The sequence below is a fragment of the Loxodonta africana genome, chromosome 18 (assembly GCF_030014295.1).
Source record: "Loxodonta africana isolate mLoxAfr1 chromosome 18, mLoxAfr1.hap2, whole genome shotgun sequence".
Classification (NCBI taxonomy): domain Eukaryota; kingdom Metazoa; phylum Chordata; class Mammalia; order Proboscidea; family Elephantidae; genus Loxodonta; species Loxodonta africana.
The window spans coordinates 18,005,554-18,025,702 of record NC_087359.1 but is presented as its reverse complement, the minus strand read 5'-3'; the positions used below and the strand labels follow the sequence as shown (position 1 = coordinate 18,025,702).

The 20,149-nt window shown below is 50.6% G+C and overlaps 2 protein-coding genes across 17 annotated transcripts in view; one reads left to right on the top strand and one right to left on the bottom strand.

Moving 5' to 3' along the window:
- Positions 1 to 1,545: 1,545 nt before the first annotated feature.
- On the bottom strand, positions 1,546 to 6,602 carry NAT9 (N-acetyltransferase 9 (putative)). 12 transcript variants are annotated; one of them, XM_003417186.4, is made up of 7 exons: positions 6,524 to 6,602; positions 5,728 to 5,813; positions 4,247 to 4,356; positions 3,605 to 3,748; positions 2,548 to 2,607; positions 2,241 to 2,335; positions 1,546 to 2,113 (listed from the first exon to the last, which is right to left on the bottom strand). In XM_003417186.4, the coding sequence occupies exons 2-7, from the start codon at positions 5,802 to 5,804 to the stop codon at positions 1,979 to 1,981; spliced, it is 621 nt and encodes a 206-aa protein (XP_003417234.1). In that variant the 5' UTR covers positions 5,805 to 5,813; positions 6,524 to 6,602; the 3' UTR covers positions 1,546 to 1,978. The 12 variants fall into 12 exon arrangements, 10 of the variants coding, with proteins under 10 accessions (XP_003417234.1, XP_023412680.1, XP_064126866.1 ...); XM_023556912.2 differs by having other exon boundaries at positions 6,546 to 6,564; XM_064270796.1 differs by having other exon boundaries at positions 2,241 to 2,320; positions 6,546 to 6,564.
- The window catches only part of TMEM104 (transmembrane protein 104), a 69,950-nt gene continuing 56,313 nt past the window's right edge, over positions 6,513 to 20,149 (top strand). The window contains exons 1-3 of one of the 5 annotated variants that reach the window (XM_010596970.3): positions 6,513 to 6,831; positions 7,447 to 7,565; positions 18,528 to 18,649. In XM_010596970.3, coding sequence (XP_010595272.1) covers positions 7,521 to 7,565; positions 18,528 to 18,649 — 167 coding nt within the window. In that variant the 5' untranslated portion in view covers positions 6,513 to 6,831; positions 7,447 to 7,520. Of the gene's footprint in view, positions 6,832 to 7,446; positions 7,566 to 10,614; positions 18,650 to 20,149 lie in introns of those variants that run through there. The other 4 variants (XM_064270793.1, XM_064270792.1, XM_023556911.2 and 1 more) reach the window with 4 other exon arrangements.

Below are 20,149 nucleotides of genomic sequence, written 5' to 3'. Positions count from 1 at the left end.
TGAGAGAACTGAGGCTGTTGGGCCAACAGGGTCAAGAGCGGGAGTTCAGAGAAATGATGGGAAGTTGGCCCCCGGTTGCTTTCCACCCAGCCTACAAGGAAACCACTCAGAAGCCAAGTAAAGATGGAAGACAGCGAACTGGAAAGGGGACCTTTGGGTTGAGAGAGGAGCCAGCCATTCTCTCTCCATCTCAGCTCGTTAGGGTTGGGATTCCACCAGCGTAGAAAGAAACCAAAACCCTTATCGCGGCACCAATCGTCCTGTGCCCTGTGCTGCCTGTGCCTGGCCTGTCCCTACCCCACCCCTGCCTCAATGACCCTTGACAGACGGCTCCACACAGGTGGAGCAGACCTAAGGAAGGCCCCTCCCTACCTCACCTGCCTGGGTGGGGAAGCATTGGGGGAACTTTGACAGCTGAAGACAGGAGGTGGCTTGGAGGGAACTCCTATGGCTGGGGACCAGAGCACAGTACAGAGAACCGTGGCAGTGGAGCTTTTGTCTTAGCTTCAGGCACATTTTACGTTCTGCTTCTCACCGGTGTAGACTATCACCTGCGTAGTCTAGTGTGCAATGCCAGGGTCTGGGAGCCAGAGACAGAGCCGTTGTGACTCTGCCACAATAAGCAGAGGGACTTGGGCAAGTCACCTTTATCTGGGACTGTTTCCTACCTTGACACCCCACTGCTGGTTGCCATCAAGTTGATTCTGACTCATGGCAGCCCCGTGTATGCAGAGTAGAATGGTGCTGCATAGGGTTTTCATGACCGTGACCTTTCAGAAGCAGATCGCCTGGCCTGAGAATCCTTGGGGGGCGTTCAAACTGCCAGCCTTCAGGCTAGTCAAGCACTTAACTGTCTCCACCAGCCACAGACTCTTGAAAAAGCCCTACCTACCCTCCAAAGTCTCTTTGTCGACTGGGCTTTGAGAACATGCCTGCCCTTTCTTGACGCCACCGCAAACTGACCAGGGTGGGGAGATAGGTTAGAAGCCTGAGGGTGTCGGCCACCTCAGGTCAGCCAGGGAGACCTGCCCAGCTCCACGTCTTAACTGGCGGGGCGGACAATTGCCAGGCAGCCTGGCCTTCCCTAGCCTGTGTCTCCACTGCCCCCACGCGGCCTTCCCAGGTGCAGCTGCTCCCAGAGGCCCAGGGAGGGGGCACTGAACCCCTCCTGCTCAAGGCCCCACTGAGGAGCTTCCTCCTGCAGCCCCTGCCACTAAGCAGGAGGCCATGCGCTTCAACAGAGGACTGTTCGTTCTCTAGTCACGAGGAGCTGTCTCCAAGGATAATTCCTTTCCTTTCTTTCTCCTCTACACTCAAAACTGTTTGGCTCTAAAGAAGAGAAAAAAGGAGCAAGGCCACTCACCCCCTTTCTGAGCAACCCGTCTGTTCTTCCAGAGCCGAGGTCACTGGCTTCCACACCACCCTCGGTCCCCACTCTGCCTGCTTCTGCAGGACAACAGGACAGAGCCAGCCCTGCCCCACCCCTTCACATGCTTCTAGATGTGGCCTCCTGTCTCCACATGGCGGAATGAAAACACAAGAAGCTGGCCTGCCACATGCTTTATTCCTGCCAGGGCCTCGCCCCAGGGCAGCTTCCCCAGCCTTTCACGGGACAGGGAGGGCTTGTTCGCCCTCTGCCCCTTCTCCAGGCCCCTATCACGTTGGCTTCCACCTCCATCCCGACTCCTGTGGTTTCATGCATGCTCTGATGGTTCCTAGGCTGAGTCCAGGCCTGGCTGGGAGGCGATGGAGGGGCCGGCTGAGAGTCAGGCTTGGCACACCACCAGACTGAGTGGGGCAAAGGCAAGTCCACAGTCAAAGGGACCTGGGCCCTAAACGGTTATTTCCAGCCTGGGGATGCACCCGCAGCATTGGCCTTGAAACCCCGTAGGTCTGTCTCCTGTGGCAGGGTTCTGGCCTTTGGAACACGTAGTCCCGACATTCCACCCACACGATGGCTGCCCATGAGGCCAGGCTGTCAGTAGGACTTGGCTAACCCAGCTCTGTACAGCTTCTCTGCCACATGGCTGGTCTGCTCGAGTAGCCACTGCCGTACCGGCTCACTCACGGCCAGTCTGAGTGTCGCCTCCTGAAAGACACTGCTCACAGCCACCTACAGGAGCCAAGAGAGCAAGGCCCATGAAGTTATAGCCACAAATCCCAGCCCCACCCCTGCCCTAGCACACCAGGGACACAGGCCCTGCCCCCTCCCCGCCTGCCAGCACCGCCAACAGCCTTACCTGCTCAAAGTGAAGTTTTTGGAACAGACGGAAGCTTGGTTCATTTCCTTGTCCAATTTTAGCCTCAAACTTGGTCAGACCTAGCTTGGTGACTCCTCCCCGAGGAGACCAGAGAGGGGCAAGCAGCAGAATGAAGGCTCTACCCTCTCTACCCCCTAACCAAGCCCTGGCTCCATGCCCAGCTTGCAATGGAGGCACCTGTCGCCCGCTCTCCGCCTCAAGGTATGGAGAAGGCCCCCTCCTAACATGCCCCAGCCCTCACCTGGGGCCTGGCCACTTCTCCCCACAGGGTAGCCTCTTATCTTACCGTAAGACATCATCATGAGAACGGCCTCAGTGCCAAACCCCCGGCCTCTGCAGCTGGGCTCTGGAAGAAAAGGCAACACAACAGCTAACACTGCAGGCCAAGTAGCCCCAGTGGTGCAAATGGTTAAACATTTGGCTGCTAACCAAAAGGCTGGCAGTTCAAACCGACCCAATAGCTCCACGGGAGAAACACCTGGCAATCTGCTCCCAAAAAGATTACAGCCTAGGAAACTCTACAGGGCAGTTCTACCCTGTCACGTGGGGTCACTGTGAGTCGAAATCAACTCAAACGCACCTATCAATAACAACACTACAGGCGCAGGCTCAGGTTTAGGCACCTGACATATAGGATCTCATGTAACCCTCACAACTCTGAGAAACTAGTACTGTTAATACCGCTTAGCAGAAGAGAAAATGGGCACAGAGAAGTTAAATGACTCAGCCAAAGGCTCACAGCTTGGAACCCCTGTAGTCTGACTCCAAGGCTGACTCCCTTAGCCTCAGTCTGCTGCCTCAGCAAGAACAGCCAGTAGCCCGCGGGGAGGGCTGAGGATGAAAAGGGAAGCAGAAGCTGAAGGGGCCCTTCCCATAGCACAGGAAATGCTCCAGGGAAGATCATTTTTCTTTGGAGGGTACTCCCCACCTCCACCACCGATGGGCAGACTGAATGTTGAAGGCCCAAAACCCTAAGGTTAAGTCCACACCTAAGCTGAAGGTGGGAATAAAGTGACAAACACAGGGGTGAGCCACCAGGCTAGCAGGATCCAGGCGAGCAGCCTGCCCCAGGCAGGTCCAGGCTCATCCATGTGGGATCCGGGTGAGCAGCCTGCCCCAGGGAGGTCCAAGCTCATCCACATGTGATCGAGGTGAACAGCCTGCCCCAGGCAGGTCCAGGCTCATCCATGCGGGATCCAGGTGAGCAGCCTGCCCCAACAGGTCCAGGCTATCCATACAGAGCCTTCCACTGAGGTCTGAGTGCTCCACAAGCCTCAGCAAGCTGAAGGTCCAGCAGTGCTGAGGGCCAGAAAGGAGGGGAGGCAGGGCTAGGTGAAACGGACCTGCAATCATGACCTCAATCTCCCCCACAGTGGGGTCCCCCGGATCCGTGAGGAAGAGGTTCACATCACCCGCCATGCAGCTCTCTTCAGTGGTGCCCGGCTGAGCCTGCCATTTCTCTGCATCCAGCAAGATGAAAGTACACTCTAAGGAGAGAGAGGACAGGTTGTCCCTACACTCCTCAAAGGAGGTAGGTGAGGATCTCATTCCTACCAAACCAGGGAACTGCAGGACACTGTCCTGAGTCTGACAGGAGCAAAGGGGACCCAGAGCTTCCTGTAGCTCATTACAAGCCTCAATTCTGCCTCGTGCAGTAAAACACAGCCTTCTCCAAACGGCAACTGTGCTCTCAGGACCAGGGGACTCAAAGCAGAGTAGGAGGCCACAGCCAGAACCCAAGATTCTTTAGTTTGTTGAAAACATTCCAGGCCTGGAGCAGGGAATGGGGGAGAAAAGCATCAGCCACAGGGAACGACTTCAGTGGACATGAGAGTACGAGGGTTTCCGGCACCTTTCCAGCTTCTCATGAAGCTTCTGTGGTACCGGGAGGGAGATCTTTGCTTAGGAGTGAGGAGTGCAGGGAACCTAGAGACTGCCTGTGGAGTCAGCCCCTCCCACCACCAGCCCCGGGCTCTACTCCTCACTGTCCGCATCCTCCCGCCAGCTGCGCTGCATTGTGTACTCCTGCTCCAGGGTCAGCGGCTCTGAGGCTGTCAACCGCTGCAGCTCCTCAGATTTCATCCACTCGTGGTATCTGCAGGGGCACAGGGATGGCCTGAGGGCTGATTCAGAGGCATGAGACTTTATAAAACGAAGAATGGATGTTTGCAGGGAGGGTCCCACAAGGCTAACACCAAACCAAGCCTACTGCCATCGAGTCGATTCTGACTCATAGCAACTCTATAGGACAGAACAAAACTGCCCCCACAGGACTTGCAAGGCTGTAATCTTTAGATTACAGAAACAGACTGCCACATCTTTCTCCCATGGAGCAACTGGTGGGCTCAAACAGTGGACCTTTCAGTTAGCAGCCAAGCGCTTAACCACTGGGCCACCAGGGCTCCTTAGGGTTAACACAGGGCTCATAGAAGACCCAAAGAAAGGGTTCTAGTTGTTCAGAAAGCAGGGGGCCATGGGCACAAGATCTGGAGTCAGGCTAGCCCTACAAGGGAACAGCAGGAAGGGTCTGTTCTATCTGTCCAGCTTCTACCCTATCTCAGGGGTCAGTGCAGAGAGAGCAGTTTGAAATTGAACATTTCTCAGATTCCTGAGAGGAAGTCTGTGGCAAGGTGACCTCAGCAAAGAAGGCTGGACAGATCCCCACTAAGGCAGGGCGCCAGGAACTCACAAAAGGAAAACCATAAGGGGAGAACATACCCCCATACCACCATCCCACAAGCTACCAGACATCTACCAACTGCCCCCACCAGCGTCCCATCCTGCATCTCCATGCTTGCCTTTCAAACAAGTGGACATCAAAACCCATTAGCCTAGAACTTTAGGACACGCTAACAGTAAGTCGCAGTGCCTGGGTGGTACAAATGGTCAATGCATTCCACTGCTAACTCAAAGGTCAGAGGTTTGAGTCCACCCAGAGTTGCCTTGGAAGAAAGGCCTGGCAATTACTTCTGAAAAGTCCACCATTGAAAACTCTATGGAGCACAGTTCCATAGGGTTGATACACACAGGTTGCCATGAGTCAGAAATGACTCAATGGCAACTGTTCTTTTTTTTTTTTTTTTTATTGGTAACATTAAGTCTTTGGGAAGATATTGGCACCAGGGAATGTCGCTAACCTAAATTATGAAAAATTTCATTTTCTTTTTCTTTGTTGAATTTACGTAAAATAATCCCTTGCTGAAATGTCAAAAAGGAAGCTGAGAGGGTAAAAGGGAAAAACAAAGGGACAGGCAACTTCTTCCAGCAAAGTCATATTCCTCTGCCTCAGCCTTCACTTTTTCCTGTATGTTGTTACTTTCACAACCAACGCTTCCCCTTCTCAGGGGAACAGCCTCTGAGATTTGGCCTAAGGAAGGCTGACCCTCCTCGCTGTGCCTGGGAGGACAGGCGTACATAGCACTGACTGGGAGTTCTGCTGTGCCCGGTATCAGGCAGGACTGGTTACCTGGGCACATGCTCTGAGGTGTAGGGCACCAGGACCACCTTCTTCCCCAGCAGCAAGGTGTTCTGATTCAACAACATGATGGCAGCCTGCAGGTGGGGAAGGCAGACTTCAGTACCAAGAGTTTCCTCCCATTTAGGGTGGGAGTCCGGGTTCTCTATTTGCTAAACCCAGGCAGAGATGCGATGGCCCGGCAGCGCAATGGTTAAGCGCTCAGCCAACCGAAATGTCAGCTGTCGAACCCACCAGCAGCTCCGCGGCAGAACACTTAGCAATCTACCCCCACAAAGATTACATCCTACGCTATGGGGCCGTTCTACCCTGTCCTATAGGGTCGCTGTAAGTCGGAATCGACTCGGTTGCACACAAGAGTCTCCTGCTTTCCCCCCAAACACTTCAAAGAACAAGGACTCTAAACCCCTTGCAAGAAGGGGAACCGGGCTGGTTAAGGGTAGTTAAACAGCCCTTGACTCGCACCCCTAAGATCTTTCCACCCCATGCCCAGAACCAGCATTTCTAGCCCCAAGGAAAGGCTCCACGCTAGCCTTAACTTTCAGCCCTACCTTAAGTGTGTTTACAACTCGTCTTCCCAGCGACCACTCCCTCGGCTGTGGCCCTCCCTTTTCCCCGCCTCCCAAGCCGGATCTCCCAGAGCACAGTAGGTGAGGCTGGCTTAACTTCTCAAGCCCTCCTTTTTGTGTAGGCTGTTTTTCTCTACCCTCAACCACAGTAGCCCCTCAGCTGCCAAGTTCACACCCACTCTCCGAAGACAGACACGTCCAGAACAAGACGCACGAACCAACTTAGCCACGCTTCCTCACCGGGCCCGCGTCCTCCACCACCCGCATGCGCGGGACAGTGCATTTCCCCCACTTCCGCCACACCGATGGGAGCCGCCAGGGCCCAATCCCGGTCCCACCTCCGCGAGGCTTCCAATCAGCGCGCTCCGCCCCACCCCCGGCGGTCGGGGAGAAGATGGGCTCTGGGCGCGGGCGCATGCGCGTTGCGAGCGCTGGGGCGGGATAGCTGGTGCCGGCAGCAGCAGAGGCACCGGAGGCGCCGGCGCCGGCCCGGAGAGAGCTGAGCTGCAGGCGTCTAGCGGGACAGGTGGGACGGGGCGACGCCAGACTTGGGGCTCCTCCGGGAGGGAGGGAGAAGGAGAGGGAGAGGCTGGGAGCGGGGCTCTTGAGACGCGAGGGAGACTTGGGCATAGGGAGAACCCTAGGCAGGACAGAAGGCTGGATGGGGGTGGGGAGCGGAGGCCCTGTTAAAAAGGAGAGGCTTTGTGGCCGGGAGTTGAGTTGGAAAGACGACGAAGAAAAGCCATCAACGTGTCAGCACAGGCGGAGAGGGGAGACAGCTGCTCGGGCTGCTTTTTGAGGTAGTGAACTTTCTGTTCCTGGACTCAAATGGGGAGAGCCCCTCAGAACTGTGTGAAGGGGCTCTTGTGTCGGTGAGACTCAGTGGCTTCTGAGGCCCCTTTCCTTACGTGAACTCTGAGCAGCACTGAATGCACGCAGGCTGTGCACAGCCTATCCACAGCAAGGGAAAAACTAAAAGGAACCCTGATTTCAGTCAAGTGCCCTTCCTCCAGGGCATCTTGTAACAGGTGATTGAGGCAGTGCGTGATAAAGGGGCATGAGGTGGGGCGGAGTCTGCAAACCTCTGCCCTCCCCCCCATCCAGATCCATTACCAAAATTAAGTCTGCTCGTTTGTTTTAGGTGGTGGCAGCTGCAGCTCCGCGGCCCCTGCACAGAGGAACCCTTGGCTGCTGGACCCTTTCTCACTTCTGAAAATGGCGGGTGAAATTACAGAGACCGGGGAGCTTTATTCTCCCTACGTGAGTTTTACTTTTCCAGCCGGGTTTGTTCATAGTGGGGCTCGGCCTGCTAGAGAAGCACAGTGCTTGGGCTGCCTGAGTACACACTGGGGGGGAGCGGGACTCAGCAGCAGCCTCATAGCTGATGTCGAGGCTCAGGATATGTTATAAGAGCCTTGGGTTTGTTCACTTCTTAGATGTTTATCAGAGCGAGCAAAGATGGGCAGCAGCCTGCTCGGGCTGCTTGAGGAGCCTGGGATATTGCTTCATTCCTGAATGTGCACCCAAGAGAGAGCCTCTCTCAAGCTCTGTTACCCCATTGTGCATTTTTTCCAGCTTCAGGGGTGCCAGCGATGTTTGCTTTAGCTTAAGTTATTCTACACAAAACGTCTTGCTAACTATAATATTGATGTCAGGGCTACTTGCAAAGTGTGCTCTCTTTCAGATAGATAGTGATTGACAGCTGTTGACTCTGGTTTTGCCAACCTCAGCAGTTTGAGGCTTCTTTGGTCTTTAGCTGAATTTTAGATTGCACAACTTTTCTAGTCTTGGGTGGTGCAGGAGACAGGGAAAGCATGCAGAGACTTCCATTTGCAGTTTGGTGGAGTGTGCAATTAGAACAATTGGAATGATTGATTTTTCACAGTCACACACATACACGTGCACTCAGTTTATCTTCTGTGTGCTCCTTGGGGAGCCTGGCATGCTGGGTGCTTCTTTGTTCCTGAATGTGCACCAGCGCATAACCTGGTCATTCCCAAGACAGGCTCTCCCAAGCTTGCCATTGCCCCATTGTGCATTCTTTTCCCCTTCAGGGGTGCAATTAGAATAATTAGAATGATTGATTTCTCACAGCCTTGGGTTTGTGTTATACCGCCATACACATATACATGCACTCAGCTTATCTTCTGTGTGTAATATAAGATGGGTCATGGTTATATCATTGGGACTTCTTGTCCAGACTAGTAGCTAAAGGATTGGAATAATCAAATGATTGACTCAGGCTGCTACCAAGCATCCTAGAGAAAAGCATACTACCTTAAGTAGCAAGAGTCCTCTTTCTGGAACTTAAAAGCTGTTGTTGTCCAGTCAACTCCAACTCATGGCGACCCCATATGTGTCAGAGTAGAACAGTGCTCCATTGGGTTTTCAGTGGCTGATTTTTCAGAAGTAGATTGCCAGGCCTTTCTTCCGAGGCACTTCTGGGTGGATTCAAATCTCCAGCCTTTCAGTTAGCAGCTGACTGTGTTAACCATTTGAACCACCCAGGACTCCATTCTGGAATTTACCCTGCCTTAAACAGCTGCCCTGCTCTGCACCTCCCTTCCTAGTCTGGGGATCCCTGCTGTTTCTCCTGGCTTCACAGACTCTCAAGCTATGGTGTAATGGATGAGGAAGTACCTCTGAAAACAGCTGGAAAAAAAGACTTTCCTCACACTAGGGCATCCTGCTGGGTCGGGGCCATTGGGCGCTGCACTAAAGGAGCTGAAGAGCTTCCTTCTCTTCTGTAATTCATCAGAAGTCTTTCTTGAACCTTGGAATGAAACAAATAATGTCCCTGTCATCTGTGGGATTGTGTAAGCCTCTTCTTGGTATCAGCAATGAAATGACTACATGTCCATAAAAAGTTCCTGCCTTTTTTTTTTTTTTTTACAACATATATAAACTCAGAGATTAGAAAATGCGTCATTTCTGTGACTGAGTTTTGGAAAGAAAAAAGCTGACATGGCTAAATTTCTTGTGCCTCCAGGGTTCAAGCAGTTGTGCGCCCACAAAAAATGGGGCAGTTGGGCCCAAAAGCTTCTGCACTCTCTGCTTTTTTAAATTCTCAATTTCTTATGTATTTAGCTTTGTTGACTTGCATTCAAGGGCTACCTCTGGGCATTTGCCGTAGACAGGTGCTTGTTTTCTCTCGTCTGTTGGTGAGGAGAGCTGTAGGGAAGGTGGGTAGTGTTGGGGATGTGGTGGTACTCACCAGGAGCTAGTGGTCAGGGTTTTGAGGGGAGATGATGCCTTCTTCCTGAGATCTCCTTAACTCTGCTATCCTGGGAAAGGAGCCCTGGGGGCACAGTGGTTAATCACTTGGCTGCTAACTGAAAGGTCCGTGGTTCGAACCCACCAGCTGCTGCACAGGAGAAAGATGTGACAGTCTGCTTCCGTAAAGATTACAGCCTTGGAAACCCTATGGGCCAGTTCTTCTCTGTCCTAGAGGATCTCCGTGAGTTGGCATTGACGGCAGTGGCGTTTGCCATCCTGGAAAAATGAACCTTGGTCCTGCTAAAAGCAGGAGAAGGGTGTAAGTCTCATCAGGCACTGAACCCAGGTAAGCTGGGAACTGACTTCCCTGCAGGCTGCTCCATGTTCCCCTGCAGGCCCAGATCAGTGCAAGATGGGCAGCACCCTGCCTGGCTGCTTGGAGAGCCTGGAACACTGGGTGCATCTTTGTTCCTGAATGTGCACCAGCCCATAACCTGGTCGTTCCCAAGACAGAGCCTCTCCAAGCTCTTCATTGCCCCATTGTGCATTCTTTTCCCCTTCAGGGGTGCCGGGAACGTTTGCTTTAGCTTGAATTATTCTACACTAAATTGACTTGCTAACTCTTTATAATATTGACGTCAGGGCTCCTTGCAAAGTTTGCTGTCTTTCAGGTGGATAATGATTGACAGTTGCTGACTCTGGGTTTTGCCAGCCTTGATAGTTTGAGGTTTCTTTGATCTTTAGCTGAATTTTAGATTGCACAACTTTTATAGTCTTGGGTGGTACAGGAGGCAGGGAAAGCATGCAGAGACTTCCGTTTGCAGTTTGGTGGAGTGTGCAATTAGAACAATTAGAACGATTGATTTTTCACAGTCACACACATACACGTGCACTCAGTTTATCTTCTGTGTGCTCCTTGGGGAGCCTGGCATGCTGGGTGCCTCTTCGTTACTGAATGTGCACCAGCGCATGATCTGGTCATTCCCAAGACAGGCTCTCCCAAGCTTGCCATTGCCCCATTGTGCATTCTCTTCCCTTTCAGGGATGTCACAGATGTTTGCTTAAATTATTCTGCCCAAAATACTCATAACAGGCGGATGAGCCTCGCAGAAGCCTCAGATGCCGAACTCTCAGAGATAGTGCTGAGCACAGGGACACGATTCCGGCTGAACCCTATCAGTGACCTCAGGAGAGGCATGCCTGTCACCCCACTTACAGAGAGCTCCGGACTGAAGTGGCTCAAAATAGAGGATGAGGTGGATCAAGACCTACAATCGGGTTGGCCCCTGGGAATACCGCGCATCAGCAGTTCTTGCTGAATATCGTTGCTGGTGCTTTCGAAGGACCCACCACCTGTTTCACAGCCTTAAATCTCAGGTGTTGCTTCCACAGCTCAGCTGCTTTCTTTTCCTTTAGATGGCTGTCAGAGAGGAAGCCACTGGTAGATACTGTGACCACTGCCTTGTACGCATCTGTGGGTGAGACCGCTGAGTTGGAGGTGAGGCAGAGAATACTGCACTGAACTCCCTGGCGGGTAGGGGAGCAAGGAACAGGGACTGTGCCTTCCCCAGGTGGGCAATTGGAGAGAACTTGGTTTAGCCCGCAGCAACCACAGCGTGTATAAAAGCAGCTGCCATCAAGTTGACTCCAACACATGGCAACCCCATGTGTGTCAGAGTACAGTTGTGCTCCATAGGGTTTTTAATGGCTGATTTTTTCAGAAATAGATTGCCAGGCCTCTCTTTGAAGGCTCCTTTGGGTGGACAAGAACCCTTAAACATTCAGTTAGCAGCTGAGAGTGTTAACCATTTGCACCACCCAGGGATAACAGCATGTATGACCGACCGTTAAAACCCATTGCAGTAGAGTCTATTCCAACTCATAGCGACCCTGTAGGACAGAGTAGAACTGCCCTTTAGGGTTTCCAAGGCTGTAATCTTTACAGAAGCAGACTGCCACATTTTTCTCCCAGGAAGTGGCTGGTGGGTTTGAACCACCGACCTTTCAGTTAGCAGTAGCTTGACCCCTGCACCACCAGGACTCCTATAGCATGCATAGGTATTCCTTACTGAGGCTGCAGTGGGGCTTGGCTCCCCAGCTTTCTGCCACTTCACTTCCCGGGAGTCTGGCCCCACGGAGGTGCCACGTAGGCAGCAGAAGAGCACGTCTCCCTCTTCCTCCTCCTCCTTCCCCACAGCTCCTTTGACCTGCCTGTGGCTCAGTTTTCTCTGGCTTCCCCGCCTCCACGCGCCCACTCCCGTGATCAGTCCTTACTGATTGCCTTTGTGAACGTAAAGAGGAGTGAACTCTTGCCAGGACAGCAAAAGCCTTGGGACAGTAAAGAAGTCCTGCTTCATCCTGCAGGTTCCCTGAGTCCCACTGGGTGCAGAATGCAGGCTTTGGAACTACAAGATAGCAACAAAGCAAGACAACTGTAATCACCCATTTCAGCTCCCAACTGCCAGCGGCTTATCCCTGATTAATGTCTTTGTAAAGTTTTAAATGGTTCATTTTTGCTTAAAATTATTTGAAGTTTCTATTGGGTGTGTGCTTATTTTGCCCTGTCTTTCTGCATCAGTGGTTCTCAAAGGGTGGGGATGGGGACCAGCTGTGCCCCTGGGGACATTTGGCAAGGTCTGGAGGCCTTTTTGATGGTCAGGACTGGGTGGGGTGGGTGTGCTACTGGCCTCTAGTGGGTAGAGGCCAGGGATGCTGCTAAATATCCTGCAGTGCAAGGACAGCTCCCATCTCCCCACTAAGAATTATCTGGCCCAAAAACAGCAACATGCAGAGGCTGAGAAACCCAGATCTACAATAGACCTTTAACTGTTACATCCCAAGACCTTCAGACATCCCTGGATTTACAAATGCGTCCTGTACTGTTTAATTTCCCCTTGAAACTTCTGACTCAGAACCATCACTTTGTCTGTTTCCTTCTAGAATGTAGCTCCATGGGGTCAAGGCCCATGTCTGTCTTGCATCCCTAGCTCCAGGTGCAGGGCCCCACCCATGGAGGGCACTAGGTCATTGCTGTTGAATAAACAAGTGAACAAGCAGACTGCTGAACTAGCTAAGTAACCCATTCCCACGCTTGTACGCACCAGCCTCAAAGTGCGAATGATTGGAAGTAACCACAGCAGAAGTAAAAATGAGTTTGTTAAAGGCATTCACAGTCACTTGTGAAAAGCAAAAGCTGGGGGCTTTCAATTGGGAAAGCGAGTGGTGGGTCCTATATCCTTTTTCTCGCCTGGCTGCCGCCCTCAAAATTATCCTAACAATCCCCGCCGCCCCAACCAGGACCCTCTCCCAGTAGGGGAGTCATACTCTAATGTTGTGATCTGAACAAGTGCTTTAGGAAGATGATTCAAACTTGATAGTGGTTAAGTACTACAGCTGCTAACCATAAAAGGTTGGCAGTTCGAATCTGCCAGGTGCTCCTTGGAAACTCTATGGGGCAGTTCTACTCTGTCCTATAGGGTCACTCTGAGTCGGAATCAACTCGACGGCAATGGGTTTGGCTTTGGGGATTTGTCTATGGAAGAAAACTGAGAGTGTGATGTTTAAAACTGGACGAAGTCAGCCAGACTAGGGTTGGAGAGTACCTGAGCAGGGTCCATCATATCAGCTGAGTGTTCCTATCTGCAGGCTCTGTGCTAGGCAAAGAGAAGAGATGCATGGGCCATGGCTACAGTGCCTCAGGTTTAGTCATGGGGAAAAGATAAATATAGTAGCATCTAAAACCCACGATAGGCTATGAGAAGTGTTATTGCTTCAGGGATTGCGATGAATTTGGGAAGCTGGGAAGGGCTTTGTGGTGGGAGTAGCATTTGAATGGGCCTTGGAGGCTGATAGGAGGCATGGAGGGGTTGGTGCTCTGTGCTCCAATCAGCGTGTACATGTACTGTGGACAGGACTTTCTCCTCTTGGGACAGGAAGTCCAACATCTGCTGGAATCCTGCCCATTGCCACCTGCTGCCAAGTCCCTCCTTCCTCCCTAGCTGAGGGCTCCAAAATGGTAGTTGACATTCCTTACCCCTATATCTGCATGCTTTGAGGGAGGAGGGGAACTAGTTGAGTCCGGGAAAAGGGGCCCAGTTTGTGTGTTCTCATCACAAATTCAGCACATGGTTATCTTGAGAAATTTTTTAAATATAGAAAAGTGTATCTCTCTAAGACTGGGGAGGTGAGGTGAGAGATAGGTGGGTGTTCCCAGAGATGAGGTGGTTTTAGCTTTTGTTTTTAATGATCAGAAACAGAGATGGGAAAGCAAACTTCGAGCCAACCAATTTGGTAGAGTTACAGGCAGAGCCGTTAGGAATCTGTTGTAATTGTCTGGGCCAGAAGTGAGGAATTTGAATTGTACATGACAACAGGAGTTGGTGGTAGCTGCAAAAGACACCCCTGAAATTAGTCGCCCTGGGATGTGGAGGCAAAGGGAGGATGCCAAGGCACTGATAGGCTATCCAGGGGGAGGCGACCAGCAGGCAGCTGGAGAAAGGTTGGGTCACCCATGATAGTTACAGCTGTGGAATTGGACCAAGTTGCTGAGGAAAAGATAGCTAGAGAGAAAAGAGACAACTAAGGTCAGAAGCTTAAGAAAGATATTGAAAACTAAGAAAGCCATTGGAATTTGGCAAATAGGGGATCATTGGTGATTTTTAAGAGTGTAGTTTCACAAGAGTTATGGGGATGGAAACCATAAAGTGCAGGAACTTGGAAATGAAGGCAGAGAATGTAGATTGCTTCTTCGGTGAGTTTACTAAGAAAGAGAAAGTAAGAGGGTGATATTTTTAAAGTTGTCAGGGAGGTTTGTAGGCAGATGGGAGGGGCAGGTGGGGAGAGAGAAATCAAAGGCATGAAAACCCGTTGTCGATGAGTCAATTCTGACTCATAGTGACCCTATAGGACAGGGTAGGACTGCCCCATTGAGTTTTCCGGGTTGTAATCTTTATGTTTACCTATGTTTCATTGACTATGCAAAGGCATTCGACTGTGTGGATAATAACAAGTTATGGATAACATTGCAAAGATTGTGCTCATTCGGAACCTGTAGGTAGACCAAGAGGGAGTCGTTCAAAGAGAACAAAGGGATACTGCATGGTTTAAAATCAGGAAAGGTGTGCATCAGAGTTGTATTCTTTCACCGTATTTATTCAGTCTGTATGCTGGGCAAATAATCGGAGAAGCTGGTCTATATGAGGAAGAACTCGGCATCAGGATTGGAGAAAGAAGACTCATTAACAACCTGAGATATGCAGATGACACAACCTTGCTTACTGAAAGCGAAGAGGACTTGAGGCACTTACTGACAAAAATCAAAGACTATAGCATTCAGTATGGATTACACCTCAACATAAAGAAAACAAAAATCCTCACAACTGGACCGATAAGCAACATTATGGTAAACAGAGAAAACACTAAAGTTGTAAAGGATTTTGTTTTACTTGGTTCCGGTCGTCGCCCATGGAAACAGCAATCAAGAAGTCAGATGAGGACACCAGAGTTCATGCCCCTGAACTCTCTGTTAGCCCACAACTAAAACCACTCTCGAATTCAACGCTTCAGACAAAGATTAGACTGGACTATAAGACATTCTCGAAGCCAACTCTTCAGACAAAGCTTAGACAAGGCTGTAAGACATAAAATGATACTGGTGAGGAGTGTGCTTCTTAGCTCAAGTAGACACATAAGTCTATGAGGGCAGCTCCTGTCTGGAGGCGAGATGAGAAGGCAGGGGGACAGGAGCTGGCTGAATGGACACACAAAATACAGGGTGGAGAGAAGGAGCGTGCTGTCACATTATAGGGAGAGCAACTACGGTCATATAACAATGTGTGTATAAGTTTTTGTATGAGAAACAGACTTGAATTGTAAACTTTTCACTTAAAAAAAAAGTCAGATGACATATTGCCTTGGGCAAATCTCCTGCAAAAAACCTCTTTAAAGTGTTAAAAAGCAAAGATGTCACTTTGAGGCTAAGGTGAACTTGACCCAAGCCATGTTATTTTCAGTGGCCTCATATACATGTGAAAACTGGACAATGAGTAAGGAAGAATGAAGAAGAATTGATGCCTTTAATTTATGGTGTTGGCAAAAAATATTCAATATGCCACGGACTGCCAGAAGAATGAACAAGTCTGTCTTGGAAGAAGTACACCTAGAGTGCTTCTTGGAAGCGAGGATGGTGAGACTTTGTCTCACGTACTTTGACCATGTTTCAGGAGGGACCAGTCCCTGGAGAAGGATGTCATGCTTGGTAAGGTAGAGGGTCAGCAAAAATGAGGAAGACTCTTGACGAGATGGATTGACACAGTAGCTATAACAATGGGCTCAAAGATAGCAACTATTGTGAGGATGGTGCAGGACCAGGCAGTGTTTCATTCTGTTGTACATAGGGCTGCTATCAGTTGAACTGGCTTGATGGCACCTAACAACAACAACAATCTTTGTGGAAGCAGACTGCCACATCCTTCCTCCTGCAGAGTGGCTGGTAGATTCAGACTGTTGACCTTTTGGTTAGCAGCCAAGTGTTTAACCATTGTGCCACCAGGGCTCCTTTTTTTTTTTTTTTTTAATAATTTTTATTGTGCTTTAAGTGAAAGTTTACAAATCAAGTCAGTCTCTCACATATAAACTTACATACATCCTACTACATACTCCCATTTACTCTCCCCCTAATGAGTCAGCCCACTCCCTCCTTCCAGTCTCTCCTATTGTGACCGTTTTGCCATTTTCTAACCCTCTCTACTCTCCCATCTCGCCTCCAGACAGGAGATGCCAACACAGTCTCAAGTGTCCACCTGATACAAGTAGCTCACTCCTCATCAGCATCTCTCTCCAACACATTGTCCAGTCCCTTCCATATCTGATGAGTTGTCTTCAGGAATGGTTCCTATCCTGGGCCAACAGAAGGTTTGGGCCGGGATTCTTCTAGTCTCAGTCAGACCATTAAGTTTGGTCTTTTTATGAGAATTTGGGCAGGGCTCCTTTTGAAGGCATGAGGGAGGAGAGAATTCCAGAAGGAGGAAAGACGTGTTCCTCACAGACAGGCAGGGAGGAGGCTGGGGAGGGTGCAAACATGGTGGATTTTGATCCAGGAAGGAGTGCGGCTTGGAGAGCCTTTGTCAGATGCACTTGGTCATCTCCATCCAATAGGAGCTGGGCCTTCATCTGAGAGTGGCAGGGGTCACGGGTCTGGGAGCTTGGAGAGTGAGGCTTTGGGCAGATTCGTGGGAAACCCTAGGAAGTCCTTGAGTGAAAAATACTCTGATGCTGCTGCCGGGCCCCAGCTGGCAGAACCCTTAATTTGTTGTGGGGCTAGTAATTGTAATTACAAAAGAAAAAAACATTTCTGGGAACCCTAACAGCTTAATATCAGGGCATGGAGAAAGCAGGAGTTGGGTCTTCTCCAAGGGAAAGGTGAGGCTGAGGGAAGCCGGGTAGTGAGTGCTCCGTGGAAATAGCTGACTGTGTTGGGAGAGAATGCAGAGGACACCAGAAGGGGTGGGCCTCTAGGCTGGGAGGACTTAACGGGCCTGGAAGTCACCTTGAGCACCCAGGGAGTGCAGTGGGAATGAGAGGAAGGGGCCTGTGGAAGAGCAGGGGTTGGGCCAGAGGAAGGAATTTTATGGATCAGATCTTGAGAAATGGACAATTGTAATGAACTGAGCTAGAGCTGAGTTGGCTTGAATTAGAGTTGTTTCAAGCTTGAGGTCAGTGACCCAGCAATTCCTCTCCCAGATGTATTGTTTTTGTCATGTGCCGTTGAGTCAATTCTGACTCATAGCAACTCTATGTAACAGAGTAGAACTGCCCCATAAGGTTTCCTAGGCTGTAATCTTTACAGAAGCAGATCGACCAGACCGGTCTTTTCTCCTGTGGAGCCGGTGGATGGGTTCGAATGGCCAACCTTTCGGTTAGCAGCCAAGCGCTTAACCGTTGTGCCACCAGGGCTCCTTTCCCAGGTCTATACCCAAGAGAAATGAAAACATATGTCCACACAAAAACTTATGCGTGGATGTTTATGACAGCATTATTCATAATAGCCAAAAACCAGAAACAGCCCAAATGCCTCTCAGCAGATAAGTAAATGTGGTCTCTCCATACAGTGGAATGTTACTCAACTGTTTCTAAAAGGGAGTGAAGTACCTTGAAAACACTATGCTGAGTGAAAGACGCCAGACACAAAAGGCCGTATAGTATATCGTGTGATTTCTTTCATACGAAATGACCAGAATGAGGAAATCTGTAGAGACAGAAAGTAGAATAGAGGTCGCCAGGGGCTGTGGGGGGAAGGGAACAGGGAGTGGCTGCTATTGGATACGAGTTTCTTTTTGGAGTGATGAAATGGAATTTGATAGCAGAGAGGGTTGCACAACCTGGTGAACGTACTAGAAACCACTGAAGTATACACTTTAAACGGGTGAATTTTACAGGATGTGAACTATATCCCACTTAAAAACCCGAGTTGGTAGTGGGGGAAGGCCAGCAGCCCAAGGGATCATGGCAGGGATGGGGAGGGGTGTGAGGATTGACTCATGTGCTCAGAGCTCTTGGAAACGTGGATGTTTCCATGAGGTCCGTGTTATGTGTTCATCGTTGTACCAGGTACCCAGATATGACGCTCTGTCCTCAGGAAGCCTCAGTATGGTTGAGCAGAGAGCTAACATCCGTGACATAGCTTTGAGTAATGTGAAATGATGGGCAGTGAGGATGATGACAGCCAAAATAGAGAACCTGACTGATCACCAGAGACATTTTGAAAAGAGACCATAGCACGCGGGACGTTTTAATAGCCCAGGTGTCAGTACTGGCCTCCTCAGCATCCAGCTTCCGAGCATGCCTCCTTAGGACCTAGGTGTGGTTCTGCCTTCTCACCTGCTTTCCAGCTGAAGTCCGGCTTTTGGCCACAGTGGTTTAGCGATCACCCAGAGTCATCCTTGGATGCTGCCAAGGGGAGAAAGTTCATTAATTTCTGGGTCTGAGTGTCACTTACGTTGGTTCCAGGTCGGACTGGTGTACATGTTCAACCTCATCGTGGGCACGGGCGCGCTTACCATGCCCAAGGCGTTTGCCACCGCTGGGTGGCTCGTCAGCCTTGTCCTGCTGGTGTTCCTGGGCTTCATGAGGTAAGACGCCATGGGATGCTAACTGATGGGGGCTGGGAGGGAAGCCAGAGGAGTCACCAGGAAGTCTGAACTTCTCTAGTTAACAGGCAGGTACCTGCGGGCTGAGGCCAGCTTGTGGGTGGGTGGGTGGGTGAGTCCTAAACTGAATTGCCTGGAGAGGCAGGTGGACACAAAGGCCTCCAGTGCCTCGTGCTGATGGAGCAGTTGTGCAATCCAGACCCATTAAAATGAGGCCCGGGCTTAGGAATGTTTCACATGGTGCTTGTGTGTTTCCTCCCCAGCAGGTTCATCTCCCCTCTGTTATACCTTATTAACGTCACCATCAATTTCTGTTCTCTGAGAAAATACCAACGAGAGTCAGAGAAAGACCCTGTCCACATTTGAGGTGGTATGGGCGGCCATTTTGAAAGTTAGGATTTGCTTAAAGTAGTTGACAAAGTAAGTGATAAGTGTATACACATGCACATAAACACATGTATGCGTGCGCGTGCACACGCACACACACACACAGAGGCAAGTGTTAATCTCACCTTGCTGCTTTGTACCTGGCAGCAGATAGGAGGCCAGTGCCATCCCAAGCCTTCAGGGGCCCCTGATCCAGGTGTGTTAGTGATTGACTAGCTACAGCTTCACAAAGGGGAGATTCTCCTTGAGGCTCTTCTCAGGGATTCGACATGTAGGCCATTGATTTGCTCGAGCCATTGGGGCCACTATGCATTTTGAGTGCCTTCCAGCCTAGGGTGGCATAGTGGTTAAGCGCTACGTGCTGCTAACCTAAAGGTCGGCGGTTCAAATCCGCCAGGCGCTCCTTGGAAACTCTATGGGGCAGTTCTGCTTTGTCCTATAGGGTCACTATGAGTCAGAATCGATTCAACAGCAACGGGTTTGGTTTTTGGTTTTCCAGCCTAGGGAACTCATCTTCCAGCACTGTGTCGGGCAATATTCTGTTGCGGCCCCTAGTAGTGGGCCTTTCTTCCTAGTCTGTCTTTTTCTGGAAGCTCTGCTGAAATCTGTCCACCATGGGTGATGCTGCTGGTATTTGAAATACTGGTAGCATAGCTTCCAGCAGAGGAGGCCTGGTGGTGCAGCGGTTAAGCACTCAGCTGCTAACCAAAAGGTTGATGGTTCGAGCCCACCCAGTGGCTCTGCAGGAGAAAGACCCGGCGATCTGCTAGGAGACTCTGTGGGGCAGTTCCACTTTGTCACATGGGGTTACTATGAGTTGAAAATTGATTCAGTGGCACCTAACAACAATACCTTCCAGCATCATTGCAACACACAAGCCACCACAGTACGACAAAACTGACGGATGGGTGGCGGAGTAAGGGATTTAGGACTAGGCATTTCCAGCTTCATCAGCCATTTGGGAACCTACGAGCTGCAAAAAGGGATGAGAGGGAACACCTGGAAACATCCTGTGGCCATATAAAGTGCCACAGACTGCGTGGCTCATAAGAACAGAGATGTATTCTTGATGCCAGAAGTTCAAATTCAGGGTGC

Coding starts and splice junctions, on each gene's coding strand:
- NAT9 (XM_003417186.4), bottom strand. CDS start 5,804: ATGTTGTTGAATCAGAACACCTTGCTGCTGGGGAAGAAGGTGGTCCTG. Junction 3,749..4,246: donor CTGGCGGGAGGATGCGGACA/GTGAGGAGTAGA, acceptor CTCTCTCCTTAG/AGTGTACTTTCATCTTGCTG. Junction 2,608..3,604: donor GATTGAGGTCATGATTGCAG/GTCCGTTTCACC, acceptor CTTTTCTTCCAG/AGCCCAGCTGCAGAGGCCGG.